The 24,543-nt window shown below is 41.9% G+C and overlaps 1 protein-coding gene across 2 annotated transcripts in view; it reads left to right on the top strand.

Annotated features, from left to right (window-relative positions):
• The window catches only part of ZBBX (zinc finger B-box domain containing), a 2,136,907-nt gene that overhangs the window by 688,972 nt on the left and 1,423,392 nt on the right, over positions 1 to 24,543 (top strand). For both annotated transcript variants that reach the window (XM_044069997.1, XM_044069996.1), the window contains exon 7: positions 9,493 to 9,588. In XM_044069997.1, the coding sequence (XP_043925932.1) occupies positions 9,493 to 9,588 (96 nt within the window). The remainder of the gene's footprint in view (positions 1 to 9,492; positions 9,589 to 24,543) is intronic.

The raw sequence follows: 24,543 nt of genomic DNA, 5'->3' as shown, positions 1-24,543 counted from the left end.
GGAAGAATTCAGTTACTGGCTAGCAATTACACTTCTTGAAGGCAGACAAAGTAGAGGTTTGAAGAAAGTATTAAAAAATCAATGCAAAAGGATAAGAAAGTTCCATAACTCAATTTGTTAATTGAGAAGGCACATCATATGTAAATTCCAAATCTGACCATGGGAAAGCAACCAAAACTTATCTTAGTAAAGTTGTAATCATACCAGCAGAAGGAGCTGTCCCAGACAAAACTGTGGAAGAAGAGAAATGTTTAAAAAGTTGGGGACACCAGAGTGTTTCTGGAAAATTATTCATTGTAAACCAGGTAGAAGCAAAACACATTTATCCCAGCAGTCAGGGGATGATGAGAGGCTGATCTGAGATTCCAGCTTTCATATTCAGCTACCTTCAGAACATTTTTCTTGAATGGCCAAAGACATTTTTGGGTGAAATGGGTTAAGGAGGAAATAAATATAGTTAGCAAAGAGTGAGCCAGCAAGCTTAAGGGGATTGTTGCCCAAACTCCTGACAGTAACAAACCACAAGAGAGCCTTTGGCAGTAAAACATTTTCCATTGTTCCAAAGGATATTGTTTGAACAAAAGGAACAAAAAAACAGAGCTGGTTGGTAGAATAAGGAGTACCTTGGAATTGAACCAGAGACTGTTGTTTGGAAGTTAATATAATCAGGGAAGGATCAGTAGCAATGTGAAATTAGTGACTATATGGGAAAACTGTAATGCATTAATCCCATTAGAAGTAGTTTAAACATGGCAATGGGAACCGTGAGTCTGCAAGAAGAAATGGTTTAAAAAGTCTGGAAGTTTGATGACTGATAAACTGAAGGAAAAACTCTAAAGAATACATCCCACTTTGCCATTACTGTTTAGAAGGACACTGAAGAAATTGAAGAAGTAACTAAGTAAAGCAATTTTGTTTATATTTGTACAAAGTTTTCATGACGTAAATCTGTTATATTGTAAAGCAGATGTTCAGTAAATACACTGCCTTGCCGGCATATGGGGTAGTAGTGTCCTGCTACCCTATTTCTGGTAGTCGACCAAACGTCAGAGCCCCCTCCCCCCCCCCCACTTGTCTGTGATTTTGATGGACGAATCACCAGAGAGCACAGGGCCTGCATTTCAGGTCCATAGACAGGACCCTTTCAGTTTTATAGTGCATAATAAAATAAGTATCTCTGAGAAAACTGCTCCTTACTCTGGATTTTTCAACTGCTGAGCTCAGATAAGAAACCCTTTGGGGTTTTTATTTCTTCCAAATGAGTTTTTCGTATCAGTGCTTGAATAGTTTATTCTACTGTTTTGTTTTTCTTTTTTCTTTAGAAGTTTTGTATGTACTTCTGTTTTTACATTGATTAGCATAGTAAGGCATATGCTGCTGATTAAAAGCTGCCTTTGGAAGTGTTGACAGGAAAACTTGCTGATATTGCAGTTTTTTCTTTGGGTTATGATTATTTGAGGTGATTTGATGGGATTACAGTATTTTAAATGATTTTTTTTTTCATTTAAATCACGATTTTGGCATCATTTTATATGTTAAACATTTCTGGTATGAATTTTTCATCAGTTTATGATTCATTTCTTGTGTGTAATACTATTTTAGGCTGTATCCATTTATTTGGACTGAAACTAGCCTTTTTTGTTACATAATCAGGGGACTTTAGTGCATGTATTTTATGCTTGGAATTGTTTCTAAAATTACTGCCATTTTATTCAGTGCAGGGTTCAAAATAGTATTCCTCCAGAAATATACTTAGTTTTGGTGTTTAGAGGGAGAATAGTGGGATTGTCCATTTTTACTGGGCTGACCATGCAGACAGTATTTGGTATTGATCTGGATAATTTTTTTGCCCCCTGACTTGATGGACTCCGATGGCTGTCCCCAACCATCTACCCCTTGTCCACTGAAAAAAACATAGAAATAAATCAAGAAATGTGCTTCAGCCTATGGCTTGTAACTCCGCAGTAGCCTTAAGCAGGCTGTTGGACCACTTGCTTTAATTTGCTTCTAGGTTCCCTGGTACCAGATGTTGAATAGATGTAGATCAGTGTTTTGAGGAGGGGAGGGAAGCATTTGACAACATTAATAGACTGGTGATCCAGTGGGAAGCAAGGATATAATATAACACTACTCTTTTTGGTGGGTCTTGCTGCAGAAAAAGGCATTTGATGGAGTCATCTAGGATTTTATGGGTAGGGCAGTGGTAGCATGTAAGTACCCTAGTAGAATAATTAGATTAATAAGAAGGATATGTGATGGATCTTAAACAAGAATTAAGGTAGGAAGGTTTCTGTTGGGCAAGCCATTTTTGAACAGAGAAACCCCTTTCTCACTGTTACTTATTTTATTTTTAGAGCTTTTGGCAAAGAAAATAATGGATTCATAAGTTTTAGGATATAATTGATATGGTACTGGAACAAAGTCGGCTTTACTTGCAGATGATATTGTTTTGTGCTTCATGATACACCCATAAAGTTGTATGTTGGTGTTCTGGATCATTATGAGACTCTTTCAAGTCTTTTCGGCATATAAACTAAATATGTACCCACAGATGAATTGGTTCAGCAATACCGATGCTTATGGAGACATGAAAAGATGATATGGTTTAGGTTTATGGATTTAAAAAGTTTCTGTTATGGCAGTCAAGGATATGTGGGAAGAAACTTAACAGAAATGTATCACAAAAATGATAAACTGGAAGCCCTTGATTTTGGTTATGGAGATTAAGATACAGACAGTGAAAATGTTTTAGTCCCCTTCATCTTGCATATAGATCAGGCATATTTTTATCCTCTAGAAGAGAAGTCGAAGATGAAAATTAATAAAGAGTTGAAGACATTTGTTTAGCAGGAGAAGAGGAGAAGAGTTAAGTGACGTAAGCCGATTGTCTTCATAGAACAAGGTGGTTTAAGGTTACCCAAGCTGCTTTAAGTCTTAAGGCTTATGTATATATGTATATATATATATATATATATCAGTCAGAAGGTTGTAAATCAAAGTGGAAATAAAATCAGTGGGCTGAGAGATAAACAGAAATTAGGACTTTGGGTGCAAGTCCAAAAAGAAAATTATAACATACATACAGAATATAGTATTCATAAAGAAGCACACTGAAATGCAAAAAGGAGATTTTGTCAATAGGTATTTCAACAAGTAATGGTAACATGTTTATACTACATGACAGTAACAGTGGAAACTGTTAGTGGTTTGTTTTCTATTAATGTTTGTCAGCCTTGGCTACATCTTAAAAATGTGATGATGTGTTAAAGGTGTTAAAAAAAACATTATTCCTAGCTAATTTTAATAAAAGTTCTTTATTCAAATAAAATTAAAAAACTTTATAACTTTGGATCTAGGCATGTTGTTCTTTTTTTGGACTTGCATCTATGTGAGGTGAAACACCTCAGTGTTTCAAAATAGTTTAATTTTGGTGTCTGAGATATCCATGTAGTTTAAAACTCACCATATTGCTTCCCTTAAGCTTTTGTGGCACACTAAAGACTCTAATATTGTGTCTTCTTTCCCTGGTCCTCCATTTTTTTCAGTTTGCCATGTATTCCATTTTAATAAAAATGCTGTGTGATTCTCTTCTTCATTAATATTTCCACCCATATGATTCAGGATGTCCTTAGTCTCTTTTATTTGCATTTAATGTTGAGATACCATGTTAACATTACAGTGAGTTTCATGCAACTTTCTGTATAATGTCCATTTTAGTTTCGCAATGTTCCATCTTCAGTATGAGATCTTGAATTGATAGCAGTTGCTGAACATCTTTTTTTCAAAGCAAAACTTTTGTTGTATTTCAGTATAACTCATTTTTACAAGTAGAATATGCAAGTTAGTTCAAGAATTTCACAAGAAATTTTATAAAAAAATATTTCCACTATAAATCCACCATTTCAGACCAGAGGTGAAACTACAGAGACACACAATAGAACTGGTTTGAGTGTTGTTTTTTTTTTTTGTGAAAAAGTTGTCCTGTTGGTATTAAAAAATGTCCAGTGGAGCTTCACAAAGCTGCTGGTACTTCAGTGCCACATTGGCTACACACCCTGTTGTTGAATTTCTAATTGCCAAATTGTTCAGTAATTGAAAACGACTCAATAATTATGATTCTGAAGTTGTTGTCTTCATTTGGTCTTCAACCTGTGGGTTGTGGATCTGACTCGGCTGTATACTTCAGCCTTGGACCTGAAAACTGAACTCCTCCTCTCATACCCTTAATGTCCTACTTGCCTTCCACCCCTCAGATCTCGTTTGCCAGTCATCAGAACAACCACGGGGTCCGTTTCTGAGTTTCCTCTAGGGGAATATTCAGTGATTTTTTGGTGTGTGAGTGTATTTTTCTCCTTATTACTACTTTCATCCAACTCCTATCTGTCTTTAGTTTAAAAGTAAAAGTAAAATTAAAATATATAGGTTGTTTTAAGAGAAGAAGTAGGGTCAATCTTTCTTTTCCCTCTTATCTATTGTCTATTTTTGTGGTAGTTAGTGTGCTGCCATGGCAGAGTCCAAGCCAGCAGACTTCAAGAAGTGCACAGAGTGTGGGCATATAGTTCCGCCTTCTGATACCAACACTCTGTGTGTAGTTTGTCTGGGAGTGGCCCATTTAGATTCCTCCTGTTCTATATGCGCTTGCTTTAATCAGCGAGTACTTATAGACAGGAGGAATAAGTTAATCTTCTTCTCCCTACCTCCGCTTCTTCTTCGGTAGTTTCTACATCAGGGGTTCAAACCCCCCCCCCAAAAAAGCTTGTGACAAAGGCAAGGAAAAGGACAAGCCCAGGAAGTGGTCTCCTGACAGAGCTTCAGTTCCCGCAGGAGAACCTACTGCCAAAAGTCGTCTGTCTACTTCAAGTTCTTCCACTCCGCTCCTATCTGTGTTTTTGTCTGAAACCGACTGGCCATCTCCAGAAATCTCCTTTATTGGCGTCATCCAGGCACCACTCCAGGGCCAGGGTCGACAGCTTCTTGTACCAGGTCTTCCCAGAGCCTCTCAGAGTTTGAGGTGGATGGGTTGATGAGGAAATTTTTGAAGGAGCAAATTCAGCTGGGAGTTTTGATAGTTCCGTCTCCCACTGGAGCTGGGAGTATACAACCTACATTCATGCCTATTTCTCTTTCTGTGATCCAACCTTCGGCTTCGGAGCCCTTGGGTCTGAGGATCCTGAGTTTTGAGATGTCGGTGCCAATAGGTACCTGAACGTTGCCGACCGTCACCTTGAGTAGTTTGGCCCTGATTTCTTTAGGCCCTACTGACTCTCGGAGCCATAGCTTTGGCATTGGGTCCGAGGGGTTGGCTTCAGTTCCAGGCTTTCAGAGCTGCCCCTCCCCTTGGCACCTAGGCTCTCGATAGTTTAGCTCCGATTCCACCTTTGGCACCAGGAGTGGCAGAGGCTCACAGGCTTCAATGTCTGTGACTTCAGCTGTGATGAAGTTGCCTTCGGAGTCTCGTTCGCCCTCAGATTTTGAAGTAGTGGAGAGGGTTCTCTCTTCCACCACAAGAGTCACGACTCTCCCTCCCACCCCCGGATCCGACTCCCTCCCTTCTGAGTTGGCCGCACCGCATCCCTGTCTCCTGTGGGACAGCTTGTTCCAAGAAGCTTTCGAGTGGCTTCTCTGCAAGAGCACCCCGAGTCTTCCGACATCTCCCCGGAGCATCCCCCGAGAAGGTGCAACAAAAGGACACATGCAAAAGGAGGCACTTGGATTCCTCACTGGAATCCATTACAGAAGACACCTACTTGTGATGAAGGGGAAGGTTTGCCCAGATCCTCTCCTGAGGGTGTCTCTTTTGTGGACATTATGGAGATACTTCAACAGAAAGGTGGGTAGTCTGCCCACAAACCTAACTCTGACATAGTCTGTGTACTGGGAAGCCTTTGGAACAGGTCCATCTCCATCCTGGGTTCCCCCATATGGACCCCCCTGATTGACTTGATATCCTGCAGGGCTTGGAAGGAACCAGACAAAGCAGAGCCCATATCAAAGCACCCGGATAAGATACTTAGCCCCCCCCCCCCCCCCGGATAGCCTCACTGGACTAAGGGTGTCCCGATCAGTGCAATGGTGGTGGTGGCAGCAGCCACAAAGAAAGATCTGGCCCAGGAGAGCTCTTCGATTCATCCCCCAGACAGGGAGTCTAGGGATTCAACAGATTCGGTAAGCGGGTCTACTCTTCAGTGACCTTTTCTGTACACGCCCTGAATTATCTGGTATACGTGATCAAACTTCAGAGAGACCTTGTTAAGGAAATCTCTGATTCTGCCCCGGGTTCCATGTCTGAAGAGGACAAGAAAATCTTCACCAGAATGACCACCCTCTGCTCTATCTCCAACACATCCATGAGGCTACTTTCCCATGTGGTAGAGGGTACTTCAAGGGTGGCCAGTTCGGGCGTTGCCATTACACGTCATGCCTAGATGAAGCTGTGTGAATTCTCAGAAACCTTCAAGGCATCCTTTATCAATACGCCCTCTGACAGGTCATCTCTTTTTGGTCCCGTGGCTAAAGACACTCTCCTAGAGCAAGAAAGAAGGAAAGACCTTGTCTGCCATCGGAATACACGTTTCTACCCCACAACAGTCCTATTCCAGGAATCAGTGTGGCAGTAAGGAGCTATGGTTTTGAAAATCTCGAGGCACTTTCCAGGACTTGCAGGGAGACTTTTCCTCCAGAGGCAGCGGGGGAAATGATTCCAATGGCAGACGCCCCCCCTGCAGGGGTGTCTGAGAAATCAGGGGTCTCGAGATACTTTCTTGGACGTGCACTTTCAGCAATCCTGAAAGACTGCCCGACTGCTCTACTCCGGAGCCAGTCGGGGGGGATGTCTTTCCTTACACCCAACAGCCTGGGAAGCTATCATTGATGATCATTGGGTGTTAAAGATAATATCCAGAGGTTACACCATCCCGTTCTTCAAATCCCCAAGTCCAACTCAAAACCTCCTCGATGTGCCACCCAGTCAAAGGGAGGCAGCAGCCCTGGGAATCACAAAACTGCTGGAAAAAAGAATCATCCAACCTGTCCCCCAAGACCAGTTCAGATCAGGCATCTATTCAAAATTTGTTTTGGTGCCAATGAAGACGGGGGGACTTCAGACCAATTCCGAACCTCACTTCCCTAAACAAGTTTGTTGTCAAAACAAAATTCCAAATTGTCACAATATGGTCCATTCTGCCATTTCTGCAGAAGGATGATTGGATGTGCTCAGTTGACCTTTAGAATGCATATTATGACATCAAGATGGACAGATGCTCCAGCAGGTTCCTCCGCTTCCGGCTGGAGCCAGTCACTTTCATTTCAGGGTACTCCCTTTTGGACTTACCACAGCCCCCAGGTTATTTACCAAAGTGATGGCAATAGTTGCAGCGCACCTGAGACTGCTCATATTCTGTGTTTCCCTATTTGGACGATTGGCTCCTCACTGCTCCCACCAAGCATTGACTTCTGCAAGCCAGAGATTGCCTGGAAATTAACAAAAGAAGAAATCCATAATTTTGCTCATATGTTTTGGTTTAAAAAAAGTATTTATTGAAACTTAGAGCACAGCATGTAAAATTAAATTTTACATACTTGCAGATTTGATCATTTTCAGTATGGTACAGAATTGTACATGAATTTTGTCTCATTTTTATGTATGTGACTGTTTGCTATAGGTATAGCATTTGCAATGCAAGTGATGTTGCTGCTTATTTATTTATAAAGTATCTGAATCATATTATGGGAAAAATTCTTAAAACTTTTCAGAAAATTTATAAAGAAACTTTAGTAGTTTTTACAGTATTATTATCTTTATTTTTGTACATCAACTTCTTGGTTGGCAGCATATCATGTTTGCTACACCGGTCTTTGATCATGATTGGTGCAGTTAAAAACCTCCTCTGACTTTATATTCACAACTGTATTGCTGGCTGTTAACATTCAGATGTAGCTGAAATGCTTTATCCATTTTGGAAAGCTCTGGTCATAAGAAATATACAGATTTCCCATTGTAAGTTGGAGGACTGTAAGTATCACTCTTGGAAATGTAGAAATGTTGTGTGGTTGGGTAAAATTTGCATAAAATTGCACATTCTTTTATCTCCGAGAATTCCTATATATATATATATATATATATATATATATATATATATATATATATTTGGGTCCCTATCAGAAGCTTGAGTTTTCAGAAACTCGAAATTGATATGGTCAAGACCAAGTAATCGATTTTATAGAAACTCAAAACTTTTTGAATTAAGATCGCCGTACAGTGAGGATAAGGAAATTTACCTTTTCCCCACTGTAGTTCGATCTCGGAGTTGCTATGTATAATATGCAGGGGGTGCAGCTTGCCCCCCCTGCAAAAAATGTAGAAAAAGCATAGATGTTTGTTTTTCAAAGTTCGAGTTTTCAGAAACTCTATGATATTGTCTTGAAAATATGAACTTCGTGTTTCTGAAAACTCGTGCTTCTGACATAGACCCAAGTGTGTGTGTGTGTGTGTGTGTGTGTGTGTGTGTGTGTGTGTGTGTGTGTGTGTATATATATATATATATATATATATATATATGTATATATATATATATATATATATATATATATATGTATATATATACATTCAGAAACTTGAAATTCATATGGTCGAGACCATATGCTCGGGTTTTTGAAAACTCAGAGCTTTTGAATGGAGATTGCGGTACAGTGAAGATTTGGAAATGTACCCTTTTCTTCACTGTAGAGCACTCTTGGAGTGAGTATATATAATTTGCATGGGGTGGGGGGGTGCAGGGAAGGCTTGCCCCCCTGCATAAAAGTAAAAAAGGAGATTTTGGAAACTATCATATGGTCTCATCTGTATGAATTTTGAGTTTCGGAATACTCATTCATCTGAAATAGATCCTGATATAAATGGAATTCTGAGGGATGCAGGAGAGGTTGTCCCTGTGAACAACAGTATTGGTGTGTAACAGCAATCTTTGCAGTTTGATTCTGTTTGAGGCAAATTGCAGTAATTTTTCCAGTTTTGAAACTTGCACATTTGAGTCTTGGACTTTGAGTACGCCATCAAAGTACAGAAACTTCAGAATTAAAACATGGCAGAAACTATTTGAAAATTAGATTAAAATTGACATTATTAATTCTTATTAAATTAAAGTTCTCATAGCTCTGGCCATTTCTTCCAGGTTTATATCATTGTGTTGGTGAAGACTCTTAGTATTTAAGGCAGCAAAGAGTCAGGAAGACCTGGTTTATATTGATATGTTCAGCGTAAGAAATTTACTCCAAGATACATTATAGTATTTTGTTTTTTGCAAACTTTGAATCAGTTTGACATTTGCCTCAAAGGTCTTGCTTAGTGTCATGTGCAGTGAACTAACCTGGTTTTAAATCAAGGCTTGTAGTATAATAGTCATGTTTGAAATACAGCCAGTGCTCAATATATAGCTGTGAATATTTGAATTGCCACATGGTTATATCACAACTTTGATTTTTAATCTTTTCCAGGTATGTTTGGAGTGTGGAGAGGATTACTGTGCTAGCTGCTTTGCACAAATTCATCAGAAGGGGGCACTAAAACTCCATAGAACAGTTCCTTTTTCGGTATTTGGTAACACTTTTATTTGTCACATAGAATGTAACTATAAAAATGGCAATAGCCTATGTAAGACCTTAGTTTAGTTAATCTTACTACATGGTATATTAAAGAGTTTCTTCCAACTGTGTAACTTAGTTTTGTTTGTGGCCATACAGCTGCATATTTGCTTGATATTTTAGAGACTAGTTCAGTTTTATCCCACTTATAACTTCTGTAAAACTTCATAGAGTAGATTTCAAGCAATTAGGTATAACACTGCTGAGAAACATGTCTAAATCAACTAAATCTTTTTATTGCTGGTACTCATCAGTGACTTTTCTGTTGCATTTAGGCATAGTTATTATTATTATTATTTAATCTAAAATATAGCCGCAGTGGTGCAGCGGTAGCGTTGTCGCCTCACAGCAAGAGGTTCTCCCGTTTGATTCTCGGCTGGAGCGCCTTCTGTGTGGAGTCTGCATGTCCTCCCCGCTGTCGAGTTGTGTTCGAAAGACATGCGTGAATGGGCGTGACTTCGTTGAAGGTTGGTCGTCGGGCTGGCACCTCGGCACCATAAAAATCGACTGCCAATCATTAGCGGACCGGAGTTACGCTGAGGCGACCCCTAACCAGGAAAAGCTGAAAGAAAAACAAACATTTCATCTAAAGTAAATGGTCACATAGTCTCTTCTCCTACTTTTTACATTATAAGATGTGTAATGCAGGTTCTGTATTGCAGTACAACCATCAGCATTTTAATTTGTCATTTGTGGGGGGAAGAATCAATACCATCTTCTTTTCATCACCAAGTAATAACCTACTTTTCTAAGAAATGCAGTTTTGAGAGGAGTTACCTTGAAGAGCCTTGTGAAATTGTTGCTAGTTGTGTGACTCTAGCTCATAAGACTTCACTCTGTGCACTCTGTAAAATATTTAACAAATGCAGGCCAGCATTAACGAATGCAAAAACTGTAAACATTTCAAGAATGGTAAAAAGTTATTCCGGTGCGAAAAAGAGCTTCTGATTTTCAGAATATAGCTTACCCATCCTGTTTCCATCGCTAGTTAAGAATCAAGTTTTATTTTTCGTAAAATCAGTATTTTACTTTATTTAACATTTGTTAATTAGTTAGGTGGCTGGACTGAGGATCCTTTTTCAGCCACAACTTGTGCCAATCAGGCAAATACCAGGTGGCATTCAAAAGTAGTACAACACACAGTAAGCCTGTTTTACTACTCGTGATAACCATTTCTGATTACAGAGACAGTCCTATCACAATGCTGTACCACAAAGTGGTGCAGCACAGTGGTGGGTTGTCTCTGTGGCTTACCTGAAATGCTGATGAGGCATTCTGGGGAAGTGGACTATGCTAAACTATTTCTCTGTGGCCTAGTTAGCCATGTGCTCTCCCCCAGAAATGCATATGGTAAGGCATTCATGCAGCTGGTTGATTGAAAGAATTGCTCTTCTGCGCAAGTTACCTTAGCCGGACATGTTAATGAACATTGCCAAAAGTTTACATTCAGCCAACCTTCTTTATAAGTGAGAAATGTGTTACAGGTAAATTCCAGGGAGTATTTTAAACCCTGCACCCTCAGGCTTAGCCCATACCCAGTGCCTGAGCAGAGTTGTAGTCCTCTGCATCACTGCTTAGACACCTGGGATGGTTTAACTTATCACCTTAGGTCATTAACTTTTTCTTTCTCTCTTTTAGAGAAAGTTCTAAACCTTGCACAATTTGTATTGAAAACAGCTTAACAAAACAGAGCCTTAATATCTACTCTAAATGAGGATAGCTTGTGTTAGAGAGTAGTTCTTACACTATAAGATGTATGAAACGTTAATATCTGGCAATATTCATGGATTGTAAGGATATATGGTGTAGGAGGGCAGAACACACATAAGAAGCAAAATCAGGGACAGTTTAAAACTATTATTTAGACTTCCAAAATTGTTAATAGAGCAACAGATCTAGGAGGAAGGTTAGGAGTGTAGCAGTGAGGGTAGGAACTTTGAATGTTGGCAGTATGACTGGTATAGTAAGAGAGCTAGCTGATATGATGGAGAGAAGGAAGGTTGATATATTGTGCATGCAAGAGACCAGATGGAAGCGAAGTAAGGCCAGGTGTTTAGGAAATGGGTTCAAATTGTTCTATCATGGTGTGCATGGCAGGAGAAATGGGGTAGGGGTAATACTAAAGGAATAATATGCCAAGAGTGTTTTAGACGTGAAGAGAGTGTCTGACAGAGTGATGTTTATGAAGCTCGAAATTGATGGTGTAATGATGAATGTTGTTAGTGCATATGCTCCACAAGTTGCGTGTGCGATGGATGAGAAAGAGAAATTTTGGAGTGAGTTGGATGAAGTTGTGGTGAGTGTACCCAAGAGTGAGAGACTAGTGATTGGAGCGGACTTTAATGGGCATGTTGGTGAAGTGAACAGAGGGGATGAGGAAGTGATGGGTAGGTATGGTGTTAAGGAGAGGAATGCAGAAGGTCAGATGATTGTGGATTTTGCGAAAGGGATGGACATGGCTGTGGAGAATACGTATTTTAAGAAGAGGGAGGAGCATAGGGTGACGTACAAGAGTGGAGGAAGATGCACACAGGTGGATTATATCCTATGTAGGAGGGCCAGTCTGAAGGAGATTTGGAGACTGTAAAGTGGTGGCAGGGGAAAGTGTAGTTAAGCACCATAGAATGGTGGTCTGCAGGATGACAGTGATCAAGAAGAGGAGGAGGAGTGTGAAAGCAGTGCCAAGGATTAAATGGTGGAAGTTAAAAAAGGGTGATTGTGAAGTGGAGTTTAGGGAAAAGTTAAGACAGGCACTTGGGAGGCAGTGGATAGTTACCGAATAGCTGGGTAACTACAGCAGAACTAGTAAGGGAGACTGCTAGAAAGGTGCTTGGTGTGACATCTGGACAGAGGAAGGAGGACAAGGAGACCTGGTGGTGGAATGAGGAAGTACAGGAGAGTATACAGAGGAAGAGGCTGGCAAAGAAGAAGTGGGATTTTCAAAGAGATAAGGAAAGCAGACATGAGTATAAGGAAAGTAGACGTGAGTATAAGGAGATGAGGCACATGGCAAAGAGAGAGGTGGTGAAAGCTAAGGATAAGGCGTATGGAGAGTTGTATGAGAGATTGGACACCAAAGAGGGAGAAAAGGACCTGTACCGATTGGCTAGACAGAGGGACAGAGCTGGAAAAGATGTGCAGCAAATAAGGGTGATAAAGGATAGTGAGGGAAAGGTGCTCACAAGAGAGGAGAGTGTGTTGAGTAGATGGAAAGAGTATTTTGAGAGGCTGATGAATGAAGAGAATGAGAGAGAGAAAAGGTTGGATGATGTGGGAATAGTGAATCAGGAAGTGAAACAGATAAGCAAGGAGGAAGTAAGGACAGCTATGAAGAGGATGAAGAATGGAAAGGCTGTTGGCCCAGATGACATCCCAATGGAAGCATGGAGGTGCCTAGGAGAAATGGCAGTGGAATTTTTAACTAGATTGTTTAATGAAATTTTGGAAAGTCAGAGGATGCCTGAGGAGTGGAGAAAAAGTTTTTTGGTACCTGTCTTTAAGAATAAGGGTGATGTGCAGAGCTGCAGTAACTACAGAGGGATAAAATTGATCAGTCACAGCTTGAAGTTATGGGAGAGAGTAGTAGAAGCTAGGTTAAGAAGGGAGGTGATGATTAGTGATCAGCAGTATGGCTTCATGCCAGGAAAGAGCACTACAGATGCGATGTTTGCTCTGAGAGTGTTATTGGAGAAATACAGAGAAGGTCAGAAGGAGTTGCATTGTGTCTTTATAGACTTTGAGAAAGCATATGACAGGGTGCCTAAGAGTTGTGGTATTGTATGAGGAAGTCGGGAGTGGCAGAGAAGTATGTAAGAGTGGTACAGGATATGTACGAGGGTAGTGTGACAGTGGTGAGGACTGCAGTGGGAGTGACGGATCTGTTTAAGGTAGAGGTGGGATTACATCAAGGATCAGCTCTGAGTCCTTTCTTATTTGCAGTAGTGATGGACAGGTTGACAGATGAGATCAGACATGAGGCCCTGTGGACTATGATGTTTGCAGATGACATTGTGATCTGTAATGAGAGTAGGAATCAGGTTGAGGAGACTCTGGAGAGGTGGAGATATGCTCTAGAGAGCAGAGGAATGAAGGTCAGCAGGGCTAAGACAGAATGTAAGTGTGTAAATGAGAGGGAGGGTAGACGAATGGTGAGGATGCAGGGAGTAGAGTTGGTAAAGGTGGACAAGTTTTAAGTACTTGGGATCAACAGTTCAGAGTAATGGTGAATGTGGAAGAGAGGTGAAGAAGAGAGTACAGGCAGGGTGGAATGAGTGGAGAAAGAGTGTCAGGAGTGATTTGTGACAGACTGGTACCAGTAAGAGTGAAAGGGAAGGTCTACAAGACAGTAGTGAGACCAGCTATGTTATATGGGTTGGAGACAGTGGCATTGACAAAAAGGCAGGAGTCAGAGCTGGATGTGGCAGAGTTAAAGATGTTAAGATTTGCACTCGGTGTGACTAGGATGGATAGGATTAGGAATCAGTATATTAGAGGATCAGCTCATGTTGGACAGTTTGGAGACAAAGCAAGAGAGACGAGATTGCGTTGGTTTGGACATGTGCTGAGGAGGGATGATGGGTATATTGGGAAAAAGATGCTAAGGATGGAGCTGCCAGGTAAGAGGAAAAGAGGAAGGGCTAAGATGAGGTTTATGGACATGGTGAGAGAGGACATGCAGGCGGTTGGTGTGACAGATCAAGATGCAGAAGACAGGAAGAAATGGAAAGAGATGATCCGCTGTAGCGACCCCTGACGGGAAAAAACGAAAGATGATGATGATCTAGCATCACAATACACTTTGTGAACAATAAAAAGAATGAAACTGGCATTATTAACTGAATGTAAGATTCTGTAGTTTTTGAGGGCAGAGACAACAGTAAAAAGATATGTTAAAGGTGTTCTGTCAACTCATGGATAGGTAAGAGCTATGTTTTTGTGTGTATTTGTGTATATGTGTGTGTGTGTGTGTGTGTGTGTGTGTGTGTGTGTGTGTGCGCGCACGTGCACACGCATGTGCGTGCATGTGTTTGTAGGTGTATGTGACAGTGAATGGAGAGATGCTTGGGCCAATGCACTGCGTGGACCACCAGTGGTTACTGCTACAGGAAAGTGTTGATTTATACTCACAGTTATTAAGGGCAGTTCAGTGACTTGCAAGTTACCCAGTAATAAGTTCTTTCCTCATGGCTAACGTGTCTGAATCACATTTTCCACAATTGCTGAAACACTTCTTTTTGGCCATTGCTTTTAATGTTATTGGTAGTTCTCTTTCTATATCCTAGTGATAAAGTACAACAAATAAATAACAAAGAGTTTTACATTTTTAGTCTTGAGTCAAGAATAATGCTTTAGGATATGCAGATTACTGGTTTATTCCATAAACATCGCTGGGAGACTCCCTTTACAAAATTTTAGATCAGTCCAACAAAGAGTAATAACACTACATATATACATTTTCTTATCAACTCCATGCATGCAGAACTTTGACGTAACATAGCTTTTAACAAATAATACAGTTTTAAAATAATTTATGCCCTCATGCTTCTCTCTTTGAGCTTCACGTGAACACTTGACAGATATGATTTTTTAAAGCATAGACCACCCGGTCTAAGAATCTGTCTTTTAACCTTGCAACATTTAGTACCAGTACACACTATCTTTTACAGACATCCTTGTTAGAACTCATTTCTCAGCCTGAGAAGGCCAGAGCTTACAAAAGATTATTGGCACATTGTTTTGTTTTTTCAACTCCTTTACGTTGTGAAACCAGACTCTTTTGAACATTCCTTAAATCCTTCAGTAGTTACTTTGCCTTCAGTCTTCTGTCATTACACTGTAATGTGATAATGAAAAGAAAATGCAGTTGTAAGGCATTGGAAATATACAGCTACAACTTAAGTGAAACTGTATTTTGTATAATCATGCATATATATTACATTTTATAAACATTTTATTTGACTCATTTATGAAGAAACTTCAAGATGTGAAGTTGTTCAGTCTCGCTGTTCATTCTTCACTGATGGGTTCGGAGCCGATCCATCGGCTCTGACATGGCTGTTAGCAAAGCTCAAGGTTACCAGTAGCTCGAGACCAAGCCCCTTATCCCATGATGCACTGCTGGAATTACCTCAAATGTAGTTTGCTGCGGCACGGATCTCAGGGGTTCCAGTTTGCTTGAGCCTTTTTTGACACACAATCACTATTTGCAAGTCTTCTCATGTAGATACTCATATACATATATATATATATATATATGTATATATATATATATATATATATATATATATATATATATATATATATATATATATATATATATATATACATATATATGTGTGTGTGTGTGTGTATGTATATATATATATATATATATATATATATAGCCCTGTAGTTGTCTCTTTAGACCTATTCCCTTGGTGCTTCATAGTTTATTATATTTGTAGCGGCCTCGTGTTAGGCCTAGTTTTCAGTGTGTGTGTGTGTTTTTCATTCTATTGTTATAGTGTTCATAGTGTAGATAGTGTGCTGTTTCACATTTCTTAGAGTTGGCCTTCCTTTCTCAGGACATTGTTAGAGGATAGCTTTAACTTTTAGGATGTATTATACTGTTGGCCTTTTTTCTCGGCCAGTTGTTAAATGGTGTTGGGTTGTTAGTACTGTTATCTTGACTTTCTTCTAGTCTGCATATTGCTTAATATGTCTGAAGAAAAAGACAAGCACCCAAAATCTGGATTCAAAAAATGTCCAGACTGCGGGCAAAAGATCATCTGTCACTGATGGGCATGTTCAGTGTGTGTATTGTTTTGGTGCGGAGTACTTGCAGGAGTCCTGTAGCATTTGCCATTCCTTTTCTTCAAAGGTTCTTTTAGAGAGGAAAAGGAAGCTTGAGGATCGAGGTTTGTTGAAGCATCCTTTAACTGAAGCTTTGTCTGACCAGGATGGGGCCAGCAAGTCCTCTAAATCATCAAAATCATCTACTGATTCCAAGGCATGTAAAAAGTCTAAGAAAGTGGAGGATTCCGGGACTTCGGCTCCACGGCTATCGGAGCCGGTCCACTGTCTCCACTCCTTCAATCAGCACCTTCGGTGCACTTTTCTAGCTCTTCCGTCAGCCTCTCAGATTTGGATATGGACTGATTGGTGCAGAAGCTCTTACTGGCACCAGGCCTTGCCAAAATGTTGTCGGCTCTGACTCCAACGTCGGAACCAAAGACCACCATCCCAGATTTGACTGCACCTCCTCCGAGCCGTACTGTATCTTTGGAGCCGGAGGGGGCCAACCTGCCATTTGTGGAGCCTTTGGAGCCGAGACCTGCTCCGGTGTCATCGGTTCCATCTACTCTGACATCCTCGGTGCCGACCGGGGACTCTACAGGCCAACACTGTCCTGTCGGGTCCAGGGAGGATAGTCGGACCGACTTGTCGGTGCCGACTCTTCCTCTCGGGGCCTTGGCTCGGATGAGCTCGGCTCCTACCTCCAGCTCAGAGCCCACGGCCTCGGTGCGGGAGGGGGTGGCGGTTCCCTCGGATCCGTCGACTCCTCATCAGAGCCATGATGCATTCAAAGCCATGAGGAGAGCCTTGTCCGCAAAGACATTCTCGACACCAGGTCTGGCCTCTTCTTCCCCCAAAGTGCCTGTGTCCGCTTCTGCCTCCATCGTCCAGGCCAAGCGTAGAGACTATGAGCCTCCGGTAGCCCCACAGGGCACCCCTTGCTCTTCCGTGTCCTTGCCAGAGGCTCCCACTGAGGAGGATCCCAGGAAGAGATTGTGCAAGAGGAGACACTTGGACTCCCCACAGGAGTCTTTGACATCTGATACTGACTTGGTTGAGTCAGAAGGGTCCCCCCAATCCCCCTCTGAGGATATCTCCTTTGCGGAGATACTAGAGATCCTTAGGCAGAGGGGTGATTGGCAGTCCAGAAGCCCTACTGAGAATGAGTCAGTGCTACTGAAGGCTTTCGGATCTCAACCTTCCACCTCTTGGGTGTCTCCGCCCTTCAATGAGCTCATGCAGCTGGTCTCTCGAAGGGCGTGGGACTCACTGGAGTCCATGAAGCCTGTCCCTCAGAGGCCCAACAAGTTCATTTCTGCACCTGTAGATAAAGATTTTTTGTCCAAGGGAGTCCCTGTTGATGCCATGGTGGTAGCAGCGGCGGCCACCAATTAGGAAATGTCTGAGACTTCCTTGACGATCCATCCTCCTATCAGAGAGTCCAGGATCATGGATCGTTATGGGAAATGCATGTTTAGTTCTGCGACTTTTACACTCCGATCCCTGAACTATTTGACCCACTTCACCAGATTGCAAAGTGATCTCCTAAAGGAGTTGGGAGATACTCTTCAGGGTACTGTAGCTGCAGGGGCTTCTGACAAAGTTGCCCCAGCTTGCTACCCTAAACTCCATCGTGAACTCGTCCATGCATCTCATATCATATGCAGCTGATGGGACGAGTAGAGCAGCGGGTACAGGAGTTGTGCTAAGACGACATTCCTGGATGCGCTTGTGTTCCTTCATGGAGCCCTTTAAGTCTTCATTTGTCAACACCCCGTTTGATGGCTCATCTCTCTTTGGGCCCAAAGTGAAGGAAACTCTTACTAGGTGTGAGGAGGAGGGAAAGACTCTGTCTGCTGTCAGAGTCCGTTTCTCCACCCCCTACTCAGCCTTATCCCAAAGGCCAACGGGGAAGGGAAAATGTGGTTCCGAAAAGCCCAAGGAGCCTTTCAGGACACACGTGGTTAACCCCCCTCTAGGGGCAGAGGAGGGGGTAACAATGGGAGACGCCGCCCTCGCAACAGAGGTGGTCCGCAACAACAGGGTGACATGAGCACTTTTCTGGTCAACCCTATCAGTGCTCCTGAATGGTGACCCAACTGTCCTGCTCTGGAGGCAGTCAGGGGTCGCTTGTCTTTATACCCAGACGCCTGGCAAAATATAACAAACGACAGCTGGGTACAAATCATTATTTCCAGAGGTTATTTCATACCATTCTTCACCCAACCTACGCCCCCAAGAAGAATCCCGGACGTTCCACCCAGTTACAGGGAACAAGCAACTATAGAGTCTGCAAGTTGCTAGAAAAAGAGAGTCCTCCAACCAGTCCCAGCAGACCAAATAGGATTCGGAACTTACTCAAGATTATTTTTGGTTCCAAAGAAGACAGGGGACTGGAGACCTATTTTGGACCTCAACAGACTCAACCAATTTGTAAAGAAAGAGAAGTTTCGGATGGTCACGCTTCAGTCGATACTTCCCTTTTTAGGGAAAGACAATTGGATGTGTTCAGTAGATCTCAGTGATGCATACTACCACATAAAAATGGCCAAGCCATCCAGAGATCATTTTCATTTCCGGCTGGGAGCCAATCATTATCAGTTTCGAGACCTGCCCTTTGATCTCACTACAACCCCCAGAGCGTTCACCAAATGCATGGCAGTGGTCATGGCTCATCTGAGGCATCTAGGATTCCAGGTGTTTCCGTACCTAGACAATTGGCTCCTTACCTCCACCACCAGGCATCAACATATTCAAGCAAGAGAATACACTCTGACACTCTGCCATCACTTAGGCATTACAATCAACTCAGAAAAATCTGCCTTGTCACCATTGCAGCATATTGTCTTTATAGAGGCAAAGTTAGACACTTCAGCCACCACTCTACGACTTCCAACCGAGAGGATTTTTCTCCTTCGCCAGCATGTCAAATCACTAGTGTCAAAGGAGAGAGCACCAGCCGCAGAAGTCTTAAAGGTATTCAGTTTGATGGCTGCAGCGATCTTGGCCCTACCTTTAGCAAGGATGCATATGCGGATTCTTCAGTGGCTGCTGTTCACCCAATGGTCCTATCAGGAACTTCCAATGAGTCATATGATTTTGATTACAAACTCTTGCAAGAGAGATCTCCAGTGGTGGTTGACGTCTCTTCATGTATCCATAAGACGTCCCTTTATTCTACCCCCTCCAGTAGCCACTGTGACCACGGGCGTTTCCCTAATAAGGTGTGGGGGCATTTTCAGGGAATGACCGCCCAAGGCACATGGACGGATCAAGAATCACACCTGCATATCAGTGTCCTGGAGATGAGAGCAGTACTTCTGGCATTGCAGTACTTTCAGGACTCTCTTCCTTTAGGGACAATTGCAGTTCAGACAGACAACATGTCGGTAGTTTGGTATTTGAACAAGCAAGGCGGGATCAAGTCTTACCCCCTTTGCCGAGAAGCCCTCAAAGTTTGGCAGTGGGCTGTCTCCTCCCAGCGCTTTCTGTTGGCAATGCCCATCCTGGGGATATCCAGCATGATAGCAGACAAACTGAGCAGGACAGTTCTGTTGCCACACGAGTGGTCCCTCAAACAAGAGATTGCAGACAGGATTTTCCACAAATGGGGCCAGTCTTGCTGCAGTCTTTTTGCCAGTCACGTGAACACGAAATGCAGAAGCTACTTTGCCCTTATTCCCCCTCCGGGACAACCCCCGAGAGATGCACTCATACACGATTGGCCTCCAGGTCTTCTCTTTGCATTCCCTCCAACCCTCTTATACCCAGACTTCTACAGAAAGCAATGTTGCTGGGAAGGACTATCATCCTCATAGCCCCGCACTGGCCTCGGCAGATTTGGTTCCCATTCCTTCATCATCATCTATTGGAGGATCCATGGCTTCTGGACCCAGTTCCAGACCTTCTGACACATCCATCAGGGGACCTCCATCCCTCACTGCAGTCACTGAAGCTCACAGCATGGCTGCTCTAGTTCCCATCATAGCCAGGCTTCATGATCTGTCTGATGAGACAAGACAGATCCTCTTGTCATCTCATAAACCATCTACCAGGAGACTATATCTTAGTAAGTGGAAGAGATTTTCCTTATCGGCTTCTAAGGCAAACATTGATCCTTATCAAGCCTCCTTGCTGTCCATTTTAGAATTCTTGACTCTGATTTTTAATGAAGGAGCTGCAGCTGCTACAGTTCAGGTCCAGTTGGCTGCTATATCTAACTTTCATCTCAGAGTAGACGGGCTAAACATAATGTCCCAAAAGTAGTTCAGGTCCAGTTGGCTGCTATATCTAACTTTCATCTCAGAGTAGACGGACTAAACATAATGTCCCAAAAGTTGTCCTAGGCCTTTTTCAAAGGGACCTTCCACATGAGGCCTCCAGTGAAAACTCCTTATTCTCCTTGGAATCTAAACTTTATGCTGTCTCGCATGATTCTTCCCCAATTTGAACCAGCATCATCTTGTGATCTCAAATTTTTATCATGGAAAACTATATTTCTGGTGGCTATTACTTCTGCCTGCAGAGTGTCAGAACTTCAGGCCTTATCTATCAGCCCTCCTTATTTGTTTTTTCATGCTGATAGAGTATCTCTTAGGACAAACCCCTCCTTTTTGCCCAAAGTTTGTTCTGAATCCAATATCAACCAAGTCATTGAGTTGCCAGTCTTCTTCCCTAACCATTCCAACAAATTAGAGTACATGCTGCACAAACTTGACGTTCACAGACAGCTCAGATATTATTTGGACAGAACAACGGATGTTAGAAAATCAGACCAGCTCTTTGTGTCTTTCTCTGAAGCCAGAAAAGGTAGACCAGTGGCTAAATCAATGCTTTCAAAATGGCTATCTGATTGTATCACTTTTGTTTATTCAGCTGCTAATATGCCTTTACTGCACAAGATTAAAGCTCCTTCTACCAGAGCAGTTTCTACATCTTGTGCATTTCAAGCCAAATTACCCCTTGATAACATTTGTGCTGCAGCCACTTGGTCTTAACCTCATATCTTTATCACTCATTAAAAAGTTGATAAGGCCTCCAGGGACAGGGCTTCCTTTGGGTCTACGGTCCTGACGAATGTACTCCCATGAGCCACCTGAGATTCAGGGTGCTAGGGACACTACCCATCAGTGAAGAATGAACGGCGAGATTGAACAATTTCACATTAAGAAGTTATGTACTCACCTATAATGTTCCATGTGAGTTGTTCCATCTTGCCTTCATTCTTATGTCCCTCCCTCCATCCCCCACCTGGCTGATAGTTGACCTAGTGGCTGATCTCATCCTGGTTATTCAGTCCTTCTCTCTCTTGGGAGAGTAGTTCTCTCACAGGGAGATATGGTACACGCAGCAAACAAGATTTGAGGTAATTCCAGCAGTGCATCATGGGATAAGGGGCTTGGTCTCGAGCTACTGGTAAACCTTGAGCTTTGCTAATGGCTGGCTCCAAGCCCATCAGTGAAGAATCAAGGCAAGATGATACAATTCACATGGAATGTTATGGTGAGTACATAACGTCTTATTAATGTGCATTTTGTGAAGAATAATCATGGGACAATATATTTTTCCTTAACACTATGACAGTGTACAAATATATAAAGAAAGCATTTCTGAAAAAGTAAAGAGTTTACAAATACTTAAAACATTACACATGATCTGTACAGTCTAGTAATACACACTGCATAAGCAGTATTATAACATTAACTATAGCAAAATACTATATGAACGTACCAATATTTTATCATGGGGTCCTTTCTATTGATGATGCTGGTCTGTATGCTAATTTTTGAAATTTCATTATGTAAAGGGATCTTATTAGGGTTATGATGTCATGTTTTTTGCTGTAAGTATTGACTTGGCCATTGATAAAGAGAGAGAATTTTAGTCCTGCAAAATATTCCACATGTATTCATTGATAATAATAATTAGAAAAAATGAATCACTGTTTGTTATCCTTAACAAGAATTATCTTGACTTATTTTTGGTAAAGATGTCATCAGCCTAGGCTTTGGAGATATCAAATCTTCAACTGATCTTGCTATCCAAAGACTGTTATAAAGGACTGAACACTTGTTTTCTGAAAATGTTTTTATTTCAGGTGAACATCTCATTACTTTAGATTACTTTCCATGTTATCTAGTGTGGGCCCTGTGCAGCAGTTTGCTTTATCAGGTCTCTAAATACATTTTGATAAAATTAATTTCTAATTCTCATGAATTTGGCAATATTAACTACTGTTATATGGGTAAATAGCTTTAAGGATGATAAGCTAGCTACAGTGAGTTGCATATCTTGCTAGATAGAACTTGTAGGCATATCATTTTGAGAATAGACCTTATGGGAGACAAGACCACATGGTCCAGAAATATGATTTGCTCATCACTGCAAATGTATTAGCTGAAAAATCTAACAGAAATTTGATTTGCTTACATTCCTGTATGTTGGTAGAAAATGTACAACGGTATTTCCTGTTTTACTTTTCATGAAGAGGAGTAAGAGAAACTGGCAGCACTTAGAGAGCAATGCAGTTATTGGCAGCACATAAGAATTTGCAATGTATTAAACATGTGTTCCTTACTAGAACAGGAGGTCATTTAGATACTAGTGATGCATGTTTTTGGGCCAAAGACTATGAACATGGTGAGTTGCATGATAACTTAATGTGTTATAGTAATTTATGGTACAAGAAATCTTGAAACAAGGATGTTATGTAGTCCAATCTCGCCTACATTCTTACTCACGGGTTCGGAGCTGAATATCAGCTCCGACTCGGCCAACTTTTATTTTCTAGCACGAAGTAGAACACTATCAAGGAGAATAAGAAAAAACAACTACCATTGAAGGATACTCATATGCCAATTCCAGCCTTCAAATCCTCCAGGAAGGGGGCAGGTGAGAGGGTACGTAAGAATGTGAGGCGAGATGGACTACATACATCGAACGTTATGGTGAGTGCATAACTTCTTGATGGTATGTAGTCCAATCTCGCCTACATTATTACTAACGGGACAGCGTCCCCAGCATCTCTATCCTGGGAGGCTCAAAGGAAGATGCTCCTGAGGACTGTGGAACCAAAGGAAGCCCAGCCCCTAGAAGCCACGTCCAGTTTGTAATGAGTAATAAAGGTGTGTGGGGAAGCCCACGTGGCTGCAGCACAAATACCATCCAAAGAAAGTCTAGCGTGGTAAGCTATTGACGCCGAAACAGCCCTAGTAGAGTGAGCCTTGATGGGGAATGGTAGATTTCTGCCAGCAGAGGGGTAAATAAAGGAAATACAACTTGAAATCCATCTGGAGATTGTAACCTTGGAGACAGGGGATCCTGCTCTACTTTCTGAAAAAGACCCAAACAATTGGTCAGCTTTTCGTAGTTGTTTTGTCCTGTGTAAGCAGAATCGTAATTGCCTGTGCACGTCCAATTGATGAAATCTAAACTCTGATTTGTTCGAGAATTGAGGGAAGAAAACTGGCAGCTCGATAGACTGATTGAGATTAACAATAGATGTTACTTTAGGAAGAAAGGACGGATTAGGTCTAAGAGAAACCCTATCCTTATGGAAGATTAAATACGGGGGTTTGATGGACAGAGCCTGAATCTCTGACACCCGTCTAGCTGATGTGATGGCTATTAGGAAAGCAGTCTTCCAGGACAGAAACTTTAACTCACAGGAGGCAGCCGGTTCAAAAGGTGGGGAAGTCCAGGCTTGTAAAACAAAGTTTAGATCCCAGGGCATGATAGGTTCTGACACAAGAGGCCGGAGTAACAAGGTGCCCTTCAGAAAGGCCTTACAGAGTTTATGTGCCATAAGGGAAGGCTCGTAGGAGGTATGAAAATTAGAAATAGCAGCCAGCTGCACTTTTATGGTAGCAGGGGCAGAACCTTGCCGAAAGAGCATGGACAAAAATTCCAAAACAGCAGGAATTGGGGCTGTGTAAGGGTCAAGTCCTTGGGCCTGAGCCCAAATGGAAAATCTCTTCCATTTGCTGGAATAAATCTTCCTGGTGGAAGACTTTTTGAGAAGAGGATAGAATGTGTACCACCTCAGGCGAAAAATGATGAAGTCTGACTAACGACGGAAGTGAAGTAGCCAGGCTGTCAACCTGAGGGTCTGCAGGGAGGAATGGAACTGCC

The sequence above is a fragment of the Protopterus annectens genome, chromosome 4.part1 (genome assembly GCF_019279795.1).
Source record: "Protopterus annectens isolate FY-2018-M chromosome 4.part1, PAN1.0, whole genome shotgun sequence".
Classification (NCBI taxonomy): Eukaryota; Metazoa; Chordata; order Ceratodontiformes; family Protopteridae; genus Protopterus; species Protopterus annectens.
This window is presented reverse-complemented; position numbering and strand designations above follow the sequence as displayed.